The sequence below is a fragment of the Phaenicophaeus curvirostris genome, chromosome 11 (assembly GCF_032191515.1).
Source record: "Phaenicophaeus curvirostris isolate KB17595 chromosome 11, BPBGC_Pcur_1.0, whole genome shotgun sequence".
NCBI lineage: Eukaryota > Metazoa > Chordata > Aves > Cuculiformes > Cuculidae > Phaenicophaeus > Phaenicophaeus curvirostris.
In genome coordinates this window covers 17,021,147-17,042,138 of record NC_091402.1, presented here as the reverse complement: position 1 = coordinate 17,042,138, position 20,992 = coordinate 17,021,147, and the positions used below count along the sequence as shown (strand labels likewise).

The window sequence follows — 20,992 nt, the reverse complement described above, 5'->3', positions numbered from 1 at the left end:
GAAGAACCAGCAGCGGCCTCAGTGCTGCTCCTGCGGAAAGCGGCTTCCCCGTCTCCACAGCTTTGGGAGCCAGTTCCTCCCATCAGCCAGGCCAAGGAGCCGTGTGCTCCTTCCTAGCTTGTCCCACATGGAAGCACATGCACCAGCTTGGGATGCTGGTGGAGGAGGTCTGGGCAGGCACCTTCCTTCCACCACCGATGGGGCAACTCCCAGACTTCAAGCACACCCCTGTCTAAAGGGCAAAGCGCGTCTCAGTGCTCGGAGTCGGCGGGGATAAAGTGCTGGCTGGTGCCATTCACGTGAGCGTGGGTGCACAAGCCACCCTGCGCTCTTCCCCCATGGAAAGGTCACCTCTATGGTCCCTGTGCCACAGGCCACGGTGGGTCCTGATAAACCCTAACCCTCTCCAGCATCTTTTCCTAGCGGGAAGGTCTGGATAGAGCTACTCCCTGCCCCTTCCATCCCAAAGGCTCCTCGTGAAACCAGTGGAGGTCCCCATTATAAACGCTGTATTTATCGCTGTTGGTCTTTACGAAGGTCTCTTCCCAGCTGAGAGGGGATGATGCTGTGTTTCTGTAGGTCCTACATAAACCAGCAGGACCCCTTGCAGGGGCTGCGTGTGCTGGGGACAGGCAGGGAGCTGTGGGGGAGAGGGAGAAGCGAGAACGAAGACGACAAAAGTGACTGGAACTAAATAGAAAAGACAAACAACCACCTCAGCCCCCCATTTAATCTTTTTTATGGCTTTTATTATCTTTTTGGGCCTTTGTATTTTTATTTCTAGGCGGAGCGGACACACTGCCAGCGGAAACGACCTCCTTGCGGAGTGAAGCGCTACCAGAGCTCGCAGAGGTGAGGCCCAGGAGGACCCTCCAAGCTGCTGCTCCTCCTCCCTCGGGTGGGTCCCGGCCCCCGCGGTTCCCCCACATCGCCCTCGCGTGTGCGCTGCGCGGTCCCCACCTCAACGCGGCCGCTTTTAGAGCCCCTCCCTTCCCGCGCGGCATCGCCCTTTTAAGGGCGGGCGGTGGGCGTGGCCTAGAACGGGCGGAGCTTATATAGGGCGGGGCCGTCTCCACCCCCCCGTGTCATTCCCCCGCCCGCGGGCGCCCCCTGCAGGCGGTGCTCGCGGGCGCCCCCCTCCCCTCCCTTCCCCGGCGGTGCCGGCGGCGGCGGCGTGCGCGTGCGCGCGCGGGGGGCGGGGGCGCGCGCGGGGCGGGCGGCGCTGGCTCGGGGCCCCGCGCCGTCGTCCCATTCATGCGGGGCAGCGGCGGCGGCGCGAGCGAGGCGGGCGCGGAGGAGCCCCGGGCGGGGGAAGGCGGCGGGCACGGAGGCGGCGGCGGCGGCGGCGGGGCCCCCGCGGGCGGCTCGGTGTGGAATGCGGTCATGGCAGGCGCGGCGGAGGCGAGCCGGGACCGGAGCCGTGAGTAACCCGCTTGCCAACTTTCCTCCGCGGGCTCGGCGCGCGCGGTGGGGCCGGTTCGTTGAGAACGCGAGGATTTGGATTTATTCCCCTCCAAAAAAAAAAAAAAAAAATTAAAATAGGCGGCGGCGCGGGGCTGGCCCGGGCAGGGGTGCGGAGGGGCTGGGCTGGGCAGGCGCCGCGCTGCTGCCGCCCGGGGCCAGCCCGCATTGCGCCCGCCGGGGGACAAAAACCCGCTGGGACTCGGCCTTTTGCTTTCTCCGCCCGCATCGGCTCCCGGCGGGGGTCGCTTCCCCCGCGCCGCATCGCGGGGCACCCGCTGCCCGCCCAGCTCCGGGGCGCAGCCTTGCCCTGCTCCGCGCTGCCGTCCCTGCATCGCGCCTCCCGGCATCCTTGTTCGTATTCTCCTTGTCATCCCTGCGGCCGCGCTGCCCCGCACCCTCGCTGCGATCCCTGCATCGCGCTGCCCCGTATCCGTGCTCGCTGCATCCATCGTGCTGCCCCGCATCCAGCCTCGCTGCAGCCTCCCTGCCAGCCCCGCATCCCCCGTGCTGCCCCGCATCCCCTGTGCTGCCCCACATCATCCCTGCCAGCCCCACATCTATTGTGCTGCCCGATATCCGTGCTTGGTGCATCCCCCGTGCTGCCCCGCATCATCCCTGCTAGCCCCACATCCATTGTGCTGCCCGATATCCGTGCTTGCTGCATCCTCGCTGCCAGCCCCGCATCCCCCGTGCTGCCCCGCATCCTCCCTGCCAGCCCCGCATCTATTGTGCTGCCCGATATCCGTGCTTGCTGCATCCTCGCTGCTAGCCCTGCATCCCCTGTGCTGCCCTGCTGCCCCGCATCCTCCCTGCCACCCCCGCATCCATTGTGCTGCCCGATATCCGTGCTGCCCCGCATCCCCTATGCTCACTGCATCCTCGCTGCCAGCCCCGCATCCATCGTGCTGCCCCAAATCCATCGTGCTGCCCTACATTCATGCTCCTTGCCCCATATCCAGCCTCCCTGCCGTGCTGCTATCGCTGCATCCATCGTGCTGCCCCGCATCCCCACATCCCTGCTTCCTCCCTGCTATTCCCGCATCCGTCGCCCTGCCCCGCATCCATGCTCGCATCCTCGTTGCCGTCCCCGCATCCGTTGTGCTGCCCCGCGTCCTCGCTGCTGTCCCTGTGTTGCGCTGCCCCACATCCATGCTTGCTGCCTTGCATCCCCGCTGCTTCACATCCCTGTATCCCCACTTTTGCATCCCCGCATCCCGCCGGGGCGCGGTGTGGGGCATCCGGGCTGGGCTCACCCCTAAACCCGCAGAACTGCTGTTCCCCCCGTGCTTCCTTTTCCTCAGCAGCCAACAGCGAGATGCCGTGGGGCTGCTGGCAGAGTGGGTCAGGTTTGCCCGGCGAGCTGCTGTCACCCTCCTTATAATCATTATTATTGTGATTGTGTTGTAGTTTCGCAGCGCCTGGGCACCTCTCTGAGCGAGGCACGGGAGGCTGCGATACCTGTGTGCGGGGCTGCGTGCCGGTGCGCGCCTGCCGCCTTCAATATTAATGTGGAAGGTGGCAAATAAAGCTGGGTGGCTGCATGTTTTGTGTCCCTCACTCTTCTGCCTTTCCCATTTCTGCCCTGCAAGCACACACGGCAGCTCCGGCGTGCGAGCAGGGAGGGATTTGTAAAATCTCTGTGGCATGCTGAAATAAATCCTGAAATCCCTTCTTCTCCCTCGCCCTCCTTGCGGGGAAGGAAGATTCTTCCCTCCGCTCCTGGCTGAGCGCTGGGGTGGGGGGAGCCGGGAGAGGGGGGCTGGTGTGTGAATAGGGCTTAACATGAAGGTCACTGGTTAAAGAGGAGATGGATGGGAGAGAAGAGACAGGCATTAACCTCTCTTGTTAGCTCCCCCCTTCCTCCTGCTTTGGGGAGGACAAAACAAAAGCAGAACCTGCTAACTGGAAGGATGAATGTTCGTGATCCTTCTCCAGTGCTCTCGGACACAGAGGGGAGAAAAGTTGGGTAGATGAGCTGCCTTTCCGAAACTGCGTTTCCTCCGGCTTGTGAGAAAATCCCTTTTAGCTGAGCGAGGGCTGTGTCGAGGGGAATTACCAGCCCTTTGCTGGATTTCTTTCTTTCTTCCTTTTTTTTTTTTCCTTTTGTGTGCGGCTGCAAGAAAAAAAAAGAAAAAAGAAAAAAAAAAGAGGAGCTGAGGCTATTGACTACATCAAAGGTTATCCATTTGAAAACACCATTTTCCTCTGAACAGCGGCTAATTGCTTCCTGAACAATCTCAGGGTCTTTTGTATATACTCAGTGGGTAAAATGAGTGACTCGATGTCTCTCTGTCAAGACACTGGTGACCGAACAGGGTGGAAAGGTGGAGAAGCCAAGGAAAATCAGCGGGGCAGAAGCCTTTGGGAGGATGCACGGGTAATTTCCTAAGCGAGTGCAAGGGGGGAAGGTTTTTTCTTCTGCCCATTCGCCACGGCACGGTCTGCTGGTGCCGGTGGATGCCAGGTCCGGCGGTGGTGCAGTGGCACGGGGACCGTAAGGAAAGCTGGTAAGGAAGTTTGGATTCAAAATACCCGATCGTGTGTGTGATCTGGTGCTCCCTATCCGCCTGTGGCTTTTGCTGCCGGTGCCGCTCCTCCGAAAGCAGTGAACCTGGATGCGCTGCTTCCCAAGGGGCTGCGGGGAGGCAGTGCCGGGGGCTGACTGGCTCTTGCTTCTTTGGGCAACTGGGATTTCTCTCGTGCCGCTGGTACCCTGAAGATTAAAGCTTTGGTAGCGTTGCTTTTGTTAGCACGGTGCTAGCGGCACTGGCGAGAGTTTCCCTTTCTTGGCTTAATTTTTCTATAATAGATGCATCGGATTTGGAGCAGAGCGGAGGCATCCGCCTTTGTGCATGCTCGGGCTGCGCGCGGAGCTATGGAGAAGAGCCCTTGTGCCTCTTTGTAACACAAAGCCATTTTCCTGTGCGAGGCAGAGGGCCCTGCGAGAGATAAACAAACTCCTCCGAACTCCAGCGGAGATAGGGCTGAGGGCCATGCCGGCGGCTCCAGGCGAGTGCTGTTTCGCCAGCGCTTTGCGCAGCCGAAATGGAAGAGGGTAATAAAAGCAGCGCTGCTGCGTGCTGGCAGGGCTGCCTCCCCTCCTCCATCCTCAGCAGCCGGGGACGGCCCCTGCCCTGCTCTGCGGGTGTAAATGTCACACAAGGCAATTTATTTTGGTGGGTTCGCTGCGTTCGGCATCTGTTGAACAAAGGGAAGGATCTGGCCCTGGGATCCGGCTTAATGAAGGAAACTTGTACGCATTTATTCTCGAGGCTGAGTGTGGGTCAGGGCCTTTGTTGCTGCTTGCCTTGCTTCTGGCTGTAGCGCTAACCACTGTCGAGAGCCGGACTCGGCCCCGAGCTGCATATTTTGGAGCAGGAGAGCCCAGTGCTGCTGTGCTGGCATCGCTGGCTCCCTGCAAACCGAAGGGAGCCTTGCCTAGAGCGTCCAACTTCTGTTGAATCCCAGGGGCTTTGTTGTGACTGTTTCTCCATGAAGGAGACCTTGGTCCTGTGGTTTGTGTCTGCAGGGAAAGGTCAGTCGTGTTTTTTGGCACTCCTGGTACAATGGAAGGAAGGTGGACCTTGGAAGAGGCAAGGCAGCTGGAGTGCTGCTGTTCCTCTGTGGTGCAATAAGAAGGTGGGCATGGGTCACCCCGATGCCTGTGTGTCATCCTCACTGCCTGCAAGCTCAGCTTCTGCGTTGACCTGGGCTGCTGGGATGCACCTTTTCTCCTCCTGTGTGGAGACCTTGGGTTCTTGCTCTCTGTGATCTGTTGATGCCTCCACCAAATTGTGTCATTAAATACTTTTGTGCTGTATGGAAGAAACTAGTGGGTAGAGGGCTCTTGGCTAGTGTTTGCCCAGTGAGCTGCTTGGTAGTGTGCCAGGCATGTGGAGGAAGGTCTGGGAATCACGAGTGATGGGGACTTGATTCGATATGGTCCATGATCCCTTATGTCTCCTGGGTTTGGGCTGGGACCCGTTTTTCTAGCAAGGTGCTGAGCACTGTGGCTCAATGCAGAATGAGGAGGAGTGAGCGTTTGCTGCCATCCAGCGCTGGGGTGACTGGTTTGGCTACGGGCTGGAGACAACCACCACCTTCTCTGGCTGTAGTCTGTGGCATGTTCTGGGCAGTCCGGCGGGGAGCATCCCACTACACATAGATGGTATGTGGTGACAACACATGTGCTTTGACAAAGTCTCTGATCCCCAGCCTCAGCCATGCCCCTCTTAGCCTTACCCATGGATGCACTATAGAAGCTTTGTAGCTACCCCAACATGGCCAGTGCTTGGAAGCCAATTTTGAGCAAATGTATTGTGCCTCATCAGGAGAAAAGCCAATAAATAAATCTTGATGCTTTCCACGCCAGGCATGGGCAGACATGGCTTCTCTGCCCTGTGCTCAGCTTGTTGTGTAGCCAAAATGCACATCTTTCTACCAGCTTGTTGGAGTGTGGTTGGGCACAAGGCGGTGTCCTTATTTGCATTGCTTCTCTGAGCATCAGTGTATATGGCAGCCTCCAGCCCTTGTTCTAGGTGGAAGCCACCACTTAAAAGTCTGAATTAAAAATATGTAAAAGTTTATTTTTTCTTCAGCCAAGGCTTGGCAAACCTCCTCCTTATTGCTGGTGCGTTGAGCTATTTGAGTCTGGAGAAAAACTCCACATCCAGACCGTTGGGCTCAGGCTCCACAAACACTTTTGCTCTGAAGTCTACTTGCATGCAGGGTGCCTTGGTGTGATGGGGCGGATTCCACCTCTGCTCTGTGGGCTGGTGTGTGCCTGTGCCTGAGGTCTAAGACTCTTGTGAGCCGCCTGAACCACAGAGGTGGTTTGTTACCACTGGGGTCGATTCAGGGCCCGGTGTGAGCCACAGCGCAATATCCTCTTTGTTTCTTGAGCCGAGCTTGTGAGGGCTTTTGCTGGAGAAAGTGCCTGGGGTGAGAGCGTGACAAGGATGCTGGGGATGGTCTGCAGGGCTCTGGGTGACCTGCTGTGTAGAGACCGACCGTCTCCTCCCAATCTCCCCTTTTACTTCTCAACAGTTGTGGATCAGCCCTGAAGCTCGGCACCCACCTCCCCATCTCAAACATCCCACAATCCACTGGCCAACTTGGCCTGGAGACCCAGGAGCAGTAGTAATCCAATTTGGGCAGTTCAGCTGCACATTGCTATCTGTGCTGCCGGCCAGAGCTCAGGAACTTTAATCCAGCTAATGACCCCGGCTTTGAGGATTGAGTAACCAATGACCATTTGCTTGATTTGATTTTCTTTTCCATTGGCAGTGGAGGACTGAGTCTGAGGCTGTTTTCAGGTCCTGTCCTTGGTATCAAGAACAGTTTCCAGACGTAGGTGTGGTTTCCAGCTGTAGGTACGTGTAGGGGATAGAGGGTGAGGGCAGCGTGGAGGGGCACTGCAATCCCTGCTTTCCCCTTGGGACCTCCCTTCTTCCCCTTTCCCATTTTCCATCTGCTTCCCCTCTTTCTCCGGTGAAGATAAGCCCTTCTGCCAGAACTGGTTTGCAACATACTATTATTTTCAGAAAGCCAAAGCCAAGAAAAATAAAGCCAGCCTCTTCCTTCAGTTGCCTACTGTTTAATGTACAAAATACAGGGATGGTAGTTGCATTAAAATGTATATAATTATACTGGAGGAGAGAAAAAAAGTCTTACTAATTGCACAGGTGTTTTGAACTGGTAAATGTTGAGTGAGTCGTGTTTTCTTGGGAGTTTGGTGGAGCAGAGCTGTGGTCTGGTGTGAGAGGGGTTAGAAGCGGGGCTGGTTTCCCACCACTACCAGAAAGCTGGCTGGGATGCCCCGAGCCCCTCCATGGGGTAGCGCTGATTGTGTCTGGGGGCCCGAGTCTCTGCTGCTGGTGCTAATCCCATCCACAGAAATCTCCGTTTCACTGTAGAATATCTGCGAGTCCCTTTGCTTTATGTGCTTAGTTAAGCAACTGCTTGTGTGTCAGAATATTCAGGCTCTTGCAGAAGTAAATCCCTGGTGAGATGACAGGCAGATTCCCATCGGTGCTTGCTGGGGGAAGAAATTTCCTCTGTGATGTAGCCCCACGTCTGGGAGCTGTTCCTTCCCAATTAATATTGTGTTGGTGGGAGTGGGTGCTGCTGGTGACTGACCCTGTGTGGACGGTGGGAGGAAGGAGGGTCTCGTGTTTCGAGAGACACAATGCGAAAACCACATTTCCGTCTGCGAATGCCGACCCCGTCAGAGCTGCCGATAACATCGCAGGTAATTATAATGGCAATCAGTTGTTTGCTTTGTGCGTGTGTCTGTGCTCTGTGTACGGGCGGCAGCTTCGCTTTTCCTGTGCAGACTGTTAGTTTCAACAGGGGAAGAGGAAAACCCAAAAATATTTTAGGAGAAGTTTAAAAATAATCTTCGAGCTGGTGGGCGGGATGTTTCACAGAATCATGTTCTCCGCTTGTCCAAGTCCAGCCCTGTGGACCTCAGAAGGCTTTGCTGGGTGATGTTAAGTCCTATCTTGTCATTTTGGCTGGCCTGAGGACTGGCTGTCAGTCTCTGGGAGCTGGAGGGGACCAGGAGCCAGCTTTGGGATTTGCCTTTTCAACTGGATGGGTTTGGCTGTCCCATACCTGAGCAGTGACAGAGCTGGAACGTGAGCCCAAGCTGAAGTTTACAGCTACTGAGACCTCTGTAAAACATTTCAGATCTATTCCGCAGTGTCACACTCCGTCCACCCCCGTCTCCTCCCCGGTGGCTTTTATTCCTAGAAGTGCTGGCATGCTGGCAGGATCCCTGCCCGCTGCCTGCCTGCCTGCCCGCTGCTGCTTATCTTGAGGTCCGGCTTCTGGATGGCTCCATCCTTCCTGGAGTCATGGGGGGCTCTCCCCTTCTCAGGCGGGACCAGAATCAGCCTGATGAGCCTTTCTGAAGTCAAGAACCTGTTTTTCAGGCTGATGTCATCGGGAAGAAATGGGGGAGGAGGAAGGCAGGAAGGCAGCGCTGCTTCGGAAGGAGAGCTGCTGCTGAGCCCGTGATGCTACCAGCAGCCCTGGTTTCCACCAACACCCACTACTATTCCTTATTATCAGTGTGGTGGCAGTGCCCGCAGGCTCGTTGGCACACGCAGGAGAGCTCCTGTTCTGCAGAGCCTTGTGCTTGCACGGCTGAGAGGCAGGAGGGAGGGATGCACCCGTGCCAGAGACTCGCTTCAGCTTGCGCCGGGACTCCGAGCAGACTGTCTTTTAGCTTGCTGCTTGTGCCTTTCACAACTCCGTAGCCCACTGTGGGGTGACAGTGCTTGCTGGAGCCGCTATGCAGCCACCTTCATTAGCAGAAAGTGGATTTTTGGCAGAGGTGCTTGGACAGCCCTTCCAGCGCAGGCAGGCAGCCGCCTCCTTTTGATTTCATGGTGAACAAGGAGATCCATTATGCTGACGCCTGTAGGATCTTGGCCCCTTGTGTGCAGCGTCAAGCTGTAGCGGCGTGCCTGTGTCCAGCATGGGTTGGGGCTGCAGTTGGGATCTGCAGGGAGAGCAGCAGCCTTGCTCTCGGGCAGTGCTGTGACCACACTTCAAAGTTTGCTCTGCCTGGGTTGGTTGGGTGAGACCCCCTTGCTGTGGCTGGAGCAGGGGGGGCTGTGCTGGCGCTTCTAGCAGAAGAGCAGAGCGTGGGCACAGCCCTGGCCACGGTGCACACAGCGCTTCCCTGCTTTTATCGGATGCCTCGTGCCCCCTGTGCTGCAAATGAACGCCCCATTAGTCTCTTGGAGCAGTTTCCCCTGTGGTGATGTTACTGTGGAAGGGTTTGGGGTTCTTCCCCTTCACCTCTCTGCCTGTCCTGCTGCTGAGCAAGGCTCCACTAGCTCTCTGGTTGTCTTGCTGCTCCTGGATCAGCTCCACCTTGGACAAATAAAGCCTGGGGCTGTGCTGAGTCAAGACCCAAGTGGATTGCAGCAGAGGTAGTTGGGGTGGCAGGGCTGGGACAGCAGAGAGGGAAGGGAAGGGCAGGAGATCTTGGGGGAAGGAAGGGAAGACACAGCTTGGAGTTTAGCTGGGGAAACCTCGTTTGGAGAAGTTTTGTGGTCTGTTTTAATTGGACCTAGCTCTGGCAGCAGTTGTACTCAGCTCGACATGTGACGGCATGAGCGCTGGTGCCAGCACGGGGCCAAGCGGAAGGAAGCACAGGAATTTCAGCTCAGCCGGGATTAAACCAGTCCTGGAGCGACCTCCCTTTGCTGGAAGTAGAGGGGGTCCGGCAACCAGGAATTCTCCTGTGCTAGTGCTTCACTGCAAAGTAGGAGCTCCTCAAATTCCCTCTGAGATGTGGGGGAAGCACATTGCTCACCTTGTGGAGGCGGATAGGAGGTGCCAAGGTCTGTGTGTGTATCAGAGGGGAAAGCCCTGCCCAGAGAGCAGGGCAGGAAGGTGTGCATTGATCTGGGGGTGGTTGGGTCATTGGCTTGTGTTCTTGGCTGCCCTAGTCTGGTGAAGGACACGGAACAGCAGGTTTGGGAGTAATGAGCAATGTCTTATGCCACATGGTGCGAAATCAGACGAGGGAAGGATGCTGATGACCAGAGGACCTCTTGTTGGACTTCTTGTGCTGGCTTTTGAGTGACCTGGCCTTTGTGGGTGACCTTCTGGGTCTTTGCAGGTCCAGCTGGACCAAGGTGGCCTCTGCTAACAGGGATGATTTTGCGTGATATTTAAATTGCACAGTGAACTGATGGAATGTGAGAACCAGAGTCTGGACTGCATGGGCCAAAGCCAAGGTGGAAGCCCTTTTAGGATCCCTGTAGGAACTGATACCCAGATGAGTTGCTAGAGTAAGGGAAAGGAAAGCCGTAGCTGAATGGAGTTGGGGAGTATTTGTAAGGTCGTAGTCCATGACTGGTTTCTGTGGCAGGGGCAGGCAATCATGGTAGGACCTACTGAGACTGTCCTCGTGTGCCTCTCTGCCTTGGGAAGTTGTGGTTGGGGAAGCCCGTGTTTCCATTTTGGAAATGCTTGTGAGCCTGCTGGGAAATGGTTCTGTGCTGGGCAGCATGCAGACTCTCCATGGTGAGAACATGTGGTGGCTCCAGAGCTGTTCCCCCTGACACGACGTGACTTCTTGCGGAGGACTGAAGAAGGGGAATTGTGCTCTTGAGAAATGTTTAATTTCCTCGCTGCTTGTTCTTTTATGGCCTTTTTTTCTGTTGAGGGTCAAGCTTCTTCTTGAAGCCCTTAGGCAGTAAATGGCTGTTTCTCCTTGTTATGTTTCTCAGGACAGAAGAGGTTGAATTCCTTGCCTGGAAGATACGTGCAGGGCAGGAGCAGAAGCTGCTGTGCCCACCTGAGCTGCAGTGACAGGGCAGGACCGAGTCCTTGGCCCCTGCCTGGGCGGATGGCAGGAGCCTGGGAGGAAACCAAAGATGCTTAAAGATATTCCTGATGCGGTTGATAGTGACGGAGACTGGAGTGAGGCAGCTTCAGAGCTTGCCGTTGATTTCATCAGGGTGTGGTTAGAGCCAGGGATAAGATTTGTAATCATTTAACTGGATTGCTAGGGAGAGACCCCAGCCAAATAGTTTTTAATGACTGTGTGTGGTGAAGGAAGGAGTTAAAGTTTAGCCTTGTTGGAGATGATTGCATACATACTGCTTTAACTCGGTACCACCACCAGCTTTTTCTCATTGTTGCAAGTCTTTTCCCAGGCAGACGAACCTAAAAATATACCAGCTGTATGGTAAGGCTGACTCTCCTGTGGGCTGCGGGCTTTTCTCTCCCCCGGATAATCTCCCCTCTCTCCCTTTTGCTAATTACTGGCAGCTCAGCAGTTTGTTCTTTTGAAAATGGAGCCGGTCCCTTCTCAGATGTTTCCTATTCCTGAGAGCAGCAAGTGACTTGGCAAGATTGCAGGTAAAGACCCATTAGATGCCATTTCCCCTTTAGGGGTCAGTTGTGTGGGGGTTTTCAATCCTATTGCTTCTCTCTTCCAGCCTCCCTTGCAAAGTGCAAGGCTGCAGATCTCCTGGGGCAGTTTGCAGCCTCATCCCACTGCTTGAGAGCAGCTTCTCTCCAAGGCAAATAACGCTTTCCCTAACCCTGGGGATGCAGACCTGCCTGGGAACCCTGTAACCATGGGATGCTGCACGGTGCAGACAACACCAGCGGCCACATGAGCCTGCGAGGGTTTTGGTGATGCAGTGGTGGGGATGGAGAGTGGGTCTCTGGGTGCCAGTTGTGCCCCTCTCTGCTTGTCAGCTTGCTTTAAACCCTGGCTTCAGCTCTTTCCATGAGGGCTGCTGCTTTGTAGCATAGCCACCCGTGCTGACTCGGCAACCGTAAGTGCTCTGGACTCGCTGCCCAGATGAGTGGAGAGCTGGTCCTTGATGCTCTGTCCAGTCTTTGCCTTTTAAGGTTAGTTTTTCCATCCCAGTACTCCTGCTTTGTGCTATGTAAAGTGATGATTATTTTCCCAAAGCGTGATCTCCCATCCCAACCCCAGGTTTCTGGCCATGCTGGAGGACTGGGAAGCTTACAGCGTCGGGAGACGAACGCCGTGGCTCCTTGCCACCTCTTTAGCAGCGAGCAAGTGGGACGCAGGCATTGTGGGCCACGTCAATGGCTTTTTGATGAAAGGCACTTTTGAAGTTGGGATGTGTGAGCGTTAGCTGCAGCGAGGCAGGCAGTCCCGTCCAGGTCATGGAGCAGCTGCAGCTGTCTCAGCATGGCCACTTTCGAGGTGAAACCATGAGCAAATGTCCTTTCTGGCTTGGGATGAAAGGCATTGGGGTGGATTTGGCGCTTGCGTGGTTGCTTCACCACCTTTGTTTCTGACAGCAGGTTTCCTGCTATATGTTGTGTGTGTGTATCTATATAAGTGGGTGTGTGTGCGCATAGAAAACAAACGAAGCCTGTGATGCTGTCTCGCTGGCAGAATGACCCTGCTGCGGGGTAAGCCAGCCCTGCGTGCGGATGCTCTCTGGGATGCTGCAATGCTTGCTGCCCAGCCAGTGTAACGGGGTGTGGTTTTGGTCCTGCTCTCCCTGTTGTCGCACATATTTCCAGGCTGGGGTGTGTTATTTTATTGCAGCCCATTTCAGGGCTGGTTTGGCTCCAGGGTGTCTGCCCAGGGTTTTCCGTGCTTTGAGGCTGTGGTGGCAGTGTGCACGGTGTGAGTCTCACTTCTTGGAAGCATTGGGATGATGGTCCTGGGCTGGGTCCTCTCCAGGGGAAGGTGCTCCATGGGCACAGCTCTGTGGGGTTTGAGTGCCTTGTGGTTTAAAGCAGGTACTGACGGAGGAGCTGCCTGGCTGTTTGCTGTGCCAAGACCTCTGCATGGGGGTTGGAGGCAGTGTGATGGGAGGAAAATGCCCTTTGGCCCCCACACCGCTCCTCCCCGGCTGCTCCCGCAGGCAGGGAGCTGGGGCCATGCAGGCACCCGTGCTCCGGTGCAGGGTTGCCTTCTGCCCCGCTGATGTGGGGCTGCACTCCACTTTAATTCTTTCATTTGCTGCAAGTCACAGGTGCCTAGATCATTAATCCTGAAGAAAGCAGACAAGCTAACCTTTCCTGGTTTTTTTTAATTACTTTAAATTTTTTTTTTATTATTTTATATTAAAAATATTAATGGTTTTAAGCAGGACTGGACAAAAGCCCTTCTGGTGTCAGGGCACTAGGACAAGCAGTTGCTGCTAATGTATATTTGGGAGCAGAAATCTTGGAGGAGCTCTGCAGTATTGTAACTGCCCCAGCTCTGCCTGGCTTTACTGTCATTCCAGCTCCTGAGATTAGTTCCCTACATTAATTTGGGAATCTCTTGTTGGGCTTTCTAGCCCTGCTTTGTGGCAATAGCCTGACCTCCAGCTCTCCCGCTCCTTGAAATAGAAGCTGTGAATCATAGAAATGCACTCAAAGTGGTTTCCCTGTCCTGCTCGCCCATCCTGGCAGGGTGATGCCTTGGCTGGTATCCCTGTGCTGCACCTAACTCTCACTTTCACCTCCACCGCCTTCCCTGTACCCCCTTTCTGTAGTGTGTTTCTGGTGCAAGAGTTTCATCTTGATAGTGATCTCCTTGTGAGGTAGCTGGCCCTACTGTTCCTGGAGCCCTGGGGTCTGCAGCAGCCTGGTGACAACTGAGCTGTTTATTAGAGGTGAGAAGCCTCTCTCTGGCCACTCAACAGGAAACTGAGCTGCCTGCGGCTGCCACACTTGTAGCTTTCAGAGCGAACTGGTGGGTTTGTGCCGACAGTGCGGCTTGGTCCCGCTCCTCAGTGTGGTTTGGGGCTCATAGTTATGCTCTTACAGACAAGCTTGTAAAAATGAAAGTGCTGGGCAGTGTGACTGTCCCCTGGCAGCATGCTTGCCCCAGTAGCCGTGGGTCTAGGAGGCTCCCAGTATTGAAAATGTAGCAGGAATGGGGAGCTGGAACCATGGGGATGATTTCCAGGGCTGGTGGCTCCATGCTTTCCATGTCTCCACACCCATGGAGCTTTGTGGCACCTGGATTTGTTCTCATAGTTGCTTATACATGGTTGTGCAAACCTCTCTTGAGGCTATTGCCTTGGAGGGGGATGTGTTGGGGAGCCAGAAGGGAACAGGGTGGCGAGTGCTTGGGCAGGGGAGAGGTGGTGGAGCTGGCAGATCTGCAGAGAGGGTTTGGAACTGGTGTGGAGGCTTTGTCTGAAGTGTTGGAGTCCCAGCACAGCTGCTAGGGCTGCAGGAGTGTCTGGGGCTGGGCTTGCCCTGGCAAGGGAGAGGATGATTTCATATTTATGAGTGGGAAGTGGGGGTAAAACAGCCTCTCCCTTCCCTCTGCCCCCTCCCCGGTTGTGTCCCTAGCTTGAGAAGGGGCAGCAGAATTGAAAGACGCTGTGTGGGATGTTGGGGTACAATACGGCTCAGCCGCTGGCCTGGTGATAATGCAGCCCCCCAAGGGCTGTTTGAGGCTTGGCTGGTGGGTTCCACGGCTCTGCTGAGCGCAGGCTGAACTCTGGGGTAGTCATTTTGCCTCACGCAGCCTTGCCGCTGGCCGCCCTCTGATAACCCTGCCCGACCCAGGATGCCGGCAGAACTGCACAGTCACCGCGGGCCATATTTCCTACCGGGTGCCACTCCTTGGTGCGGATCCTCCTGCAGGTTATCCCAGGCTGAGTCAGAGATGGACGATAAGGAGAGGGAAGCTTTCCTCCTCTGTGGCTTAACTGTGGTGGCTGGGTGGGGAGCTGAGGGCTGAGCTCATGTCCTGGCCAAAGGCATTGAAGGGATGGTCCCACTCTGGGTGAATGGACCATGACGATGTTGGTGGGACGGGTTGTGCTGGCAGGGAGGAGCTGCACAACCCCATGTTAGTCCAGGAATGCTTATGGTGGTGGAGGAGGGTGGAGAAAACAGGGAGGGAGGTGCAATCGAGAGGCTGCTGAGCAGACATGAAGGGCAGAGCTGTCTGTGTCCGCTTACTATGACCATCTCCCAGCTGCCAGGGATGCAAAGGTCACACTAGCATAGGTTTATGGCCGGCTCCCCACTGCTTTGCTGCTCTGTATTGGCAAGCCCCAGCCATGGCACGGCAGTGTGCAGAGTTCTCCATCCTCCTGGCGTGTGCCCCCACAGCCCTCTGGAGTTTCTCAAGCTAACTGCCTGATGACTGGCCCTGCATTTCTTAATGCATATAAATGCCACAAGGATGTGCTTCTCCTTGCCATGACTGCTTGCTCTTCCTTGCCTCCTGCCCACGTCCCTCCTGGGCTTTGTCAGGCAGGCAGATGACAGGGTTGGCATGCAGCACACCAAGGCTCTTGGCTCTCCCAGCTCCTTTAAAAGGTCCTCATTCCTCTGTGTAGGGGCTCGGGCTGTGCTCTCTGCAAACTGGGTCTTTGCATCCACTCCCAGTGCTGCAGTGGAGCAGTGCAGGGGCAGCCCCTGCACTTGTTAACAGCCTCCCTCGCTACTGCTTCAGTGCTGCCGGTGGTCTTAAAAGCAGGTTGGGGCCAGCTATGCCTTGCTGAGGCATTTGTATGTAGTAGGTTCACCAGAGTGCATAATGAGGCTGCTGAGGATGCGCTGGTCTGGTCCAGCCAGCAGCTGCAGACATGCTCAGGTGGCTGCTGTTCTTCCCGAGGGGGCTTGGGTGGGCAGGGTGGTACCTCAGAGGGGGCCACTGGCTGGTGGCTGTGATGATTGAGGCTGGATGGTGAGACAAAGCGCATGCAGCTCCTTGACCCCGGGGCAAGCTGTGCACAGTGATGCAACCAGGCGAGGTTGTCCTCAGCATCTCTCAGGCTCCCTTGGTCAGGGGATGCATCTTCCTCTGGAACAGATGATGATGGGGGACGTTTTGTTAGGCAGCCTGCCAGAACAGTGTGAAGCAGCAGTGTCTGCTGGGTGGGGTGGAACAGACTTACAACTGTGCAGGACAGCTTTCTAATGCCACTTTTCTTGTCTTTCTCCCTCTAGGGCTGACCAGATTGGCTGTGCCTGCGATGCCCTGAATGCCGAGCACGGTGAAAGCAGAGGAGACTGTGTCCCGTTTGCTCCTCCTCCCTCCCTCATTCCTTTAGTTTGGGTTTGTTTCTATTTATTTTGTGGCTGGGTTTGGGCATGGCCTTGGCTGGATGTGAGGCTGCTGCAATGTGGCTCCTTTGGCTCAAGCACCACTTGTCCATCAATGCTTGGACCTTGCTGCTCTTGGGGAGCACCTGGCTACCGCTGGCGGAAGGCAGCCCCAAGTCTCCCTTTAGGACTTTCCCGGTTACAGACTGGAGCTTGACGCACTTGGTGGTCCACAATAAAACTGGGGAGGTCTACGTGGGGGCTGTCAATCGGATCTACAAGCTTTCCAATAACCTCACACTCCTGCGGACCCATGTGACGGGGCCTGTGGAGGACAATGAGAAGTGTTACCCTCCGCCCAGTGTTCAGTCCTGCCCACACGGGCTGGTCACCACCAATAACGTGAACAAACTGCTGCTGGTGGACTACTCGGGGAACCGGCTGATTGCCTGTGGCAGTGCCTCCCAGGGTATTTGCCAGTTCCTGCGTCTGGATGACCTCTTCAAGTTGGGTGAGCCCCACCACCGCAAGGAGCACTACCTCTCTAGCGTCAACGAGTCGGGCACCATGTCTGGGGTCATCATCGAGGTGCTGAATGGGCAGAACAAGCTCTTTATTGGGACGCCTATTGATGGGAAGTCGGAATACTTCCCCACGCTCTCCAGCCGCAAACTGATGGCCAATGAGGAGAACGCGGAGATGTTTGGCTTTGTCTACCAGGATGAATTTGTTTCCTCCCAGCTCAAGATCCCCTCGGATACGCTCTCCAAGTTCCCCACCTTTGACATCTACTACATCTACAGCTTCAGCAGTGAGCAGTTTGTTTACTACCTGACCCTGCAGCTGGACACCCAGCTCACCTCGCCTGACTCCACCGGGGAGCAGTTTTTCACCTCCAAGATCGTCCGCCTCTGCGTGGATGACCCCAAGTTTTACTCCTACGTGGAGTTCCCCATTGGCTGCGTGCAGGACGGCATTGAGTACCGATTGATCCAGGATGCCTACTTGACCAAGCCAGGCAAGGCTTTGGCCAAGTACCTGGGCATCTCAGAGCATGAGGATATCCTCTTCACCATCTTCTCCCAGGGCCAGAAAAACAGGGTTAAGCCTCCGAAGGAGTCTGTGCTCTGCCTCTTCACGTTGAAGAAGATCAAGGATAAGATCAAGGAGCGTATTCAGTCGTGCTACAGAGGGGAAGGGAAACTCTCGCTGCCCTGGCTCTTGAATAAGGAGCTGGGCTGCATCAACTCGGTAAGTTCCCACTTGTCACTACTCTTGCCAGGCTGTTTATGACTCCTGGCAATGCTCTCTGGCCGGACCCTTGCTGGTGACCTGGCCTGAGCCGTATGATCCTGGTGAGAGCACTGGTGCCCTTAAGGCTGGACACTCAATTTACTCAGTAGCATTCCTCATGGAGACTGCAGGTCTAGTGTGGGGTGGCCATCTGGGTTTGGATTGCGTTGGTGCCCACAGAGAGTCCCAAACCGGGGGCCCCGTGCTGAGGCAGTTGCCTGCTTTTCGTTCCCCTTCCCTGTCTGTCTGGGAGGGTAGAATGCTCAGTCCTCAGGGCATGTGCTGCAGCTCCCCTGGGGAATTCCTTCCAGATGGCATGTATAAATTTGTGAGTGTTAGCTCAACTTGGGTGGTGGCTGAGCAAAAGGTGTTGGGAGCAGTAGGACGTAGGGGATGGGGAGCACAGACCTGATGGAGGGAGACAAGGAGGTTGGCATAGAAGTTGGTCATGCTCAGTATGGAGAGACCGTGTCCTCTCCATTGGGTGCTGGAGGGGAGGACAGAAGGCACAAGATGACATCAACAAGGTGGATTTTGAGCATGGCCAGTGTAAACTCATCCAGAAGGTGCAGGAACTGAGTGCCAGCATCCCACAGCAGTGATTCCCAGCTGAGGGAGCACTCCCCTCTATCCTCAGAGGTGTGTCCTCTTGCCTGGTGCTCACATGGGAGCCCTCCCTGTGGCTCAGTTGCTCTTGTGTGGGGCTTGTGAACACTGGGGAGTGAGGGACATCCCCACCTGGCTCTCTGGAGTTGTTTTCCAGCTGAACTATTACTATTGCTAGATTTTTTTCTAGCTACCAGGGGGGTTACAGCTCTGGGTAATGGAGAGGTCTTAAACTGGGCATCACCAGGCTGGGCTGGGTAGTCCCCAGGCAGGGGGACTAGATACCTAGCAGAGAGGGGTTTTGTGTGTGTGTGTTTGAGAGGGTCTGATGGAGGTCTTGACACCCCTACTATTGCCCACTTTCCCCAAGCCCTGCTTGCTGGTGCTCAGCACCCATGACGAAGCCCGTGGACCTGCCTGAGCAGGGCTGTGGCTGCCTGGTCGAGCAGAAAGGTGGGCAGGTTGTCCCTGCGGAGCAGCCCTACCTTCCCTCCCACCGTCCTTCTTGCAGCTCTGGAGGAGACGGCTAACAGCTGCCTGACAAAGTAAAGGGTTTGCTGTCAAGAGCGCTGGGCTCACAAATCAGATTTTGGCTTTGAACTAATTCAATTTTGCTGGAAAATGATGAAATCGTTACACTGCTGCCTGTTGGGTCATGCAGCGGCTGGCTCCGCAGAGGAGGCGCTCAGTGCTTTCCTCCCGCATTCCCAGCTTGCCTCTCCCGCTGCCCCACGGCAACGCTGTGCCCCCAGGCTTGGGGAGCAGGCTCTACCCCAGTACCTTGTACTTTGGGGGCAGTTCCATGCTAGGAGGTTTTTGGGATTGCTACCTGGTGGCCAGCCCATGCAAGTAGGTGGATCTCAAGGTGCTTTTTGGGTCGTGCAGACATGGCTCTTGCCATGTAGAAGGATGTCTGCCACGATTGGGTGACTCCTGCTTTTGAATGGATTGGGCTGGGGGATACCACTCTCCCCCAGGGGAGCCAGGTGATATTCTTGCCCTGCCATGCTCCGACTGTCAAGGAGAGCTGGGAAAGGTGCAGCTGGATTTTGCGTCAAGCCTTTAGCCCCTTGCTGCGCTGAGCGCAAGCCAAACCAGATGCCATGGAGCATGTAACCTCTTTCTGGCAGGAATCTAATAAATTGCAGGCACTCCTGGGGTGGGTTGTGGCAGAGGGGGGTCTCTTGGTGGGTCTCTTGGTGGGGGAAGACTGACTAGCAAATAAAAGACATGTTGGGTTTTTTATTTGCAAGGAGGCAGAATGTAATTGCCCAAGTCAGTAGTTGCTTGGATTTACATCCCAAACAAAAAATTGTTCTGCTCCTTCACAGCAATAAAGGGCTGATCCATACTGGAGGAGGCTTTGCCAGTGCCCTGATCCCAGACCTGAAGCAGTGCAGGTGCTCATCCCCTGGCGCTGCAGGACAGCTCCAGTTCTCTGGAGCTGGTGCTGGAGCCAGGAGAAGAGGCCACCAGGCTTGGCAGCCAGCTCAGCAGATGTTAGTGGTTCATCCCTGGTGCTGGCAAGTGAAGTGGATTCCTGTCTCCTGTTTCTCTCTCTCTTCCTGTCTGGGATCCAGCAGTCTGGCAGTGGGAAGGGGAGTGGAGCCAGCTTGGGAGCAAGACCCCTCATGCTGGTGCTCTCGGACCTGGGCACTGACTCACACATGCAGCAAAGGCACCTTGTGGGACTGCCCAGTCCATTCCCCTGCAGCAGCCTGAATCGCTCCTGAGCCTGACCAGAGGTTTTGCTGCTTGTGGTGTTCCACTGGAGAGGGGTTTGGCCTTCTGTAGCCCAGTTTGTCCTTTCCCTGTGCAATGTAGGGACTGAGGTTTGCGTGCCTGTGGCCAGATGTGCATAGCACATCTGCCCAGCACAGTCATGCCCAAAACAGGGGGACAAGGGTCTGATGTAGCAAGGCTGGGAAAGGGCAGTGGATTTGAGCTGGGTGGAGTTGCAGCAGGGAGCGATTTGGTGTTGCCGGAATCCTCGACCCCTGGACTGGCAGCATGGGCAGAGCTCTGTGCCTGGAGCCAGCAGGATATGGGCAGCAGCTTTCCTTGGGCTGCTCCAGAGAGAAAATGTGTTTTGAATCCTTGGTGGGGTTTGCTGCCCAGCCTGCTGGCACAGGGCATGGCTGGTGACAGACTGTCCCAAACTGGGCCAGGAAAAGCTAAGTCCTTCTCCTGGACAGCCAGAGAAATGCAGGTGTTAACAAACCGTATCACGCTGGGATTATTCCTGGGCAGCGATTAATGTGCAAAAAGCCTGGCTTCCCAGCCTGGCACTTGGCACCTGCCTCCTGCAGCCTCCTCCCTGGCTTGTAGTGTCCCCTGTATCCTCCATCACAGCCCTTGGTGGGGGCGCAGAGGGAGATGCAGCGTGCCTGTAGTGGTGTTAACTGGTGAATTACTGGCTAATTAATAACGCTGAGTGGTGCGAGCCTCGCCTCTGCTGTCTGCTCCCTCATTGCTTTCGTAAGTGGGCTTGAAGGGAGGCAATGAGACAAGGCACGTCAAGGAGACACCTGCTTCTGCTCGCTCGGTGCTGCGGGCCTGCTTTCCCCCCTCTTGCAGGCTGCTTCCCCTGTGAAATCAGTGTTTCCTGACCTTATTTTGGGGAGACAGGTTAGTGCTGGGCTGCAGTGCTGTGGAACTGGGGGCCTGGAGTGTCTGGGGCTGGGGCAGCTGAGAGAGGTGCCAATGGAAAGCACTGTAATAAAAACAAAATTAAAAAACCAACCAACCAAAACAAAAAACCCAATACCAAGCAGCCCCCCCGCCTTGCCATGGGCTGAGATCATGGTCCCTGCAAACAACCCATGAAAATGGGAGAGCGAGCAGAGCTTGGTGCCTCCTGCAGATCCCAGCATGTGCAGGCTGAAATGCTTCAAGGTCAGTGGCCCTCGCATCCCGTGGTGCGTGTCGGTCCCTGCCGGCATCGGCCAGGGAACAGCTGTCCCTGTGTCCTTCTGTCCCTGCATCCCGCATCCTCCAGGGATGCCTGTTGGTGCTGTAACCCCTGTACTGCTGCCCTTGGCCCGACCTCTCCATGCTGCCTGCCTGCGCTTCTCTAACGAGGCAGTTTGCTGTTAATGAGCTAATTGTC

At 55.8% G+C, this 20,992-nt stretch overlaps 1 protein-coding gene across 2 annotated transcripts in view; it reads left to right on the top strand.

Annotated features, from left to right (window-relative positions):
- The first annotated feature begins 879 nt into the window (after positions 1–879).
- PLXNA1 (plexin A1) overlaps positions 880–20,992 on the top strand; it is a 120,667-nt gene continuing 100,554 nt past the window's right edge. Inside the window, exons 1-2 of one of the 2 annotated variants that reach the window (XM_069865939.1) lie at positions 880–898; positions 15,889–17,235. In XM_069865939.1, the coding sequence (XP_069722040.1) occupies positions 16,033–17,235 (1,203 nt within the window). In that variant the 5' untranslated portion in view covers positions 880–898; positions 15,889–16,032. Of the gene's footprint in view, positions 899–1,289; positions 1,421–15,888; positions 17,236–20,992 lie in introns of those variants that run through there. The other variant, XM_069865938.1, reaches the window with a different exon arrangement.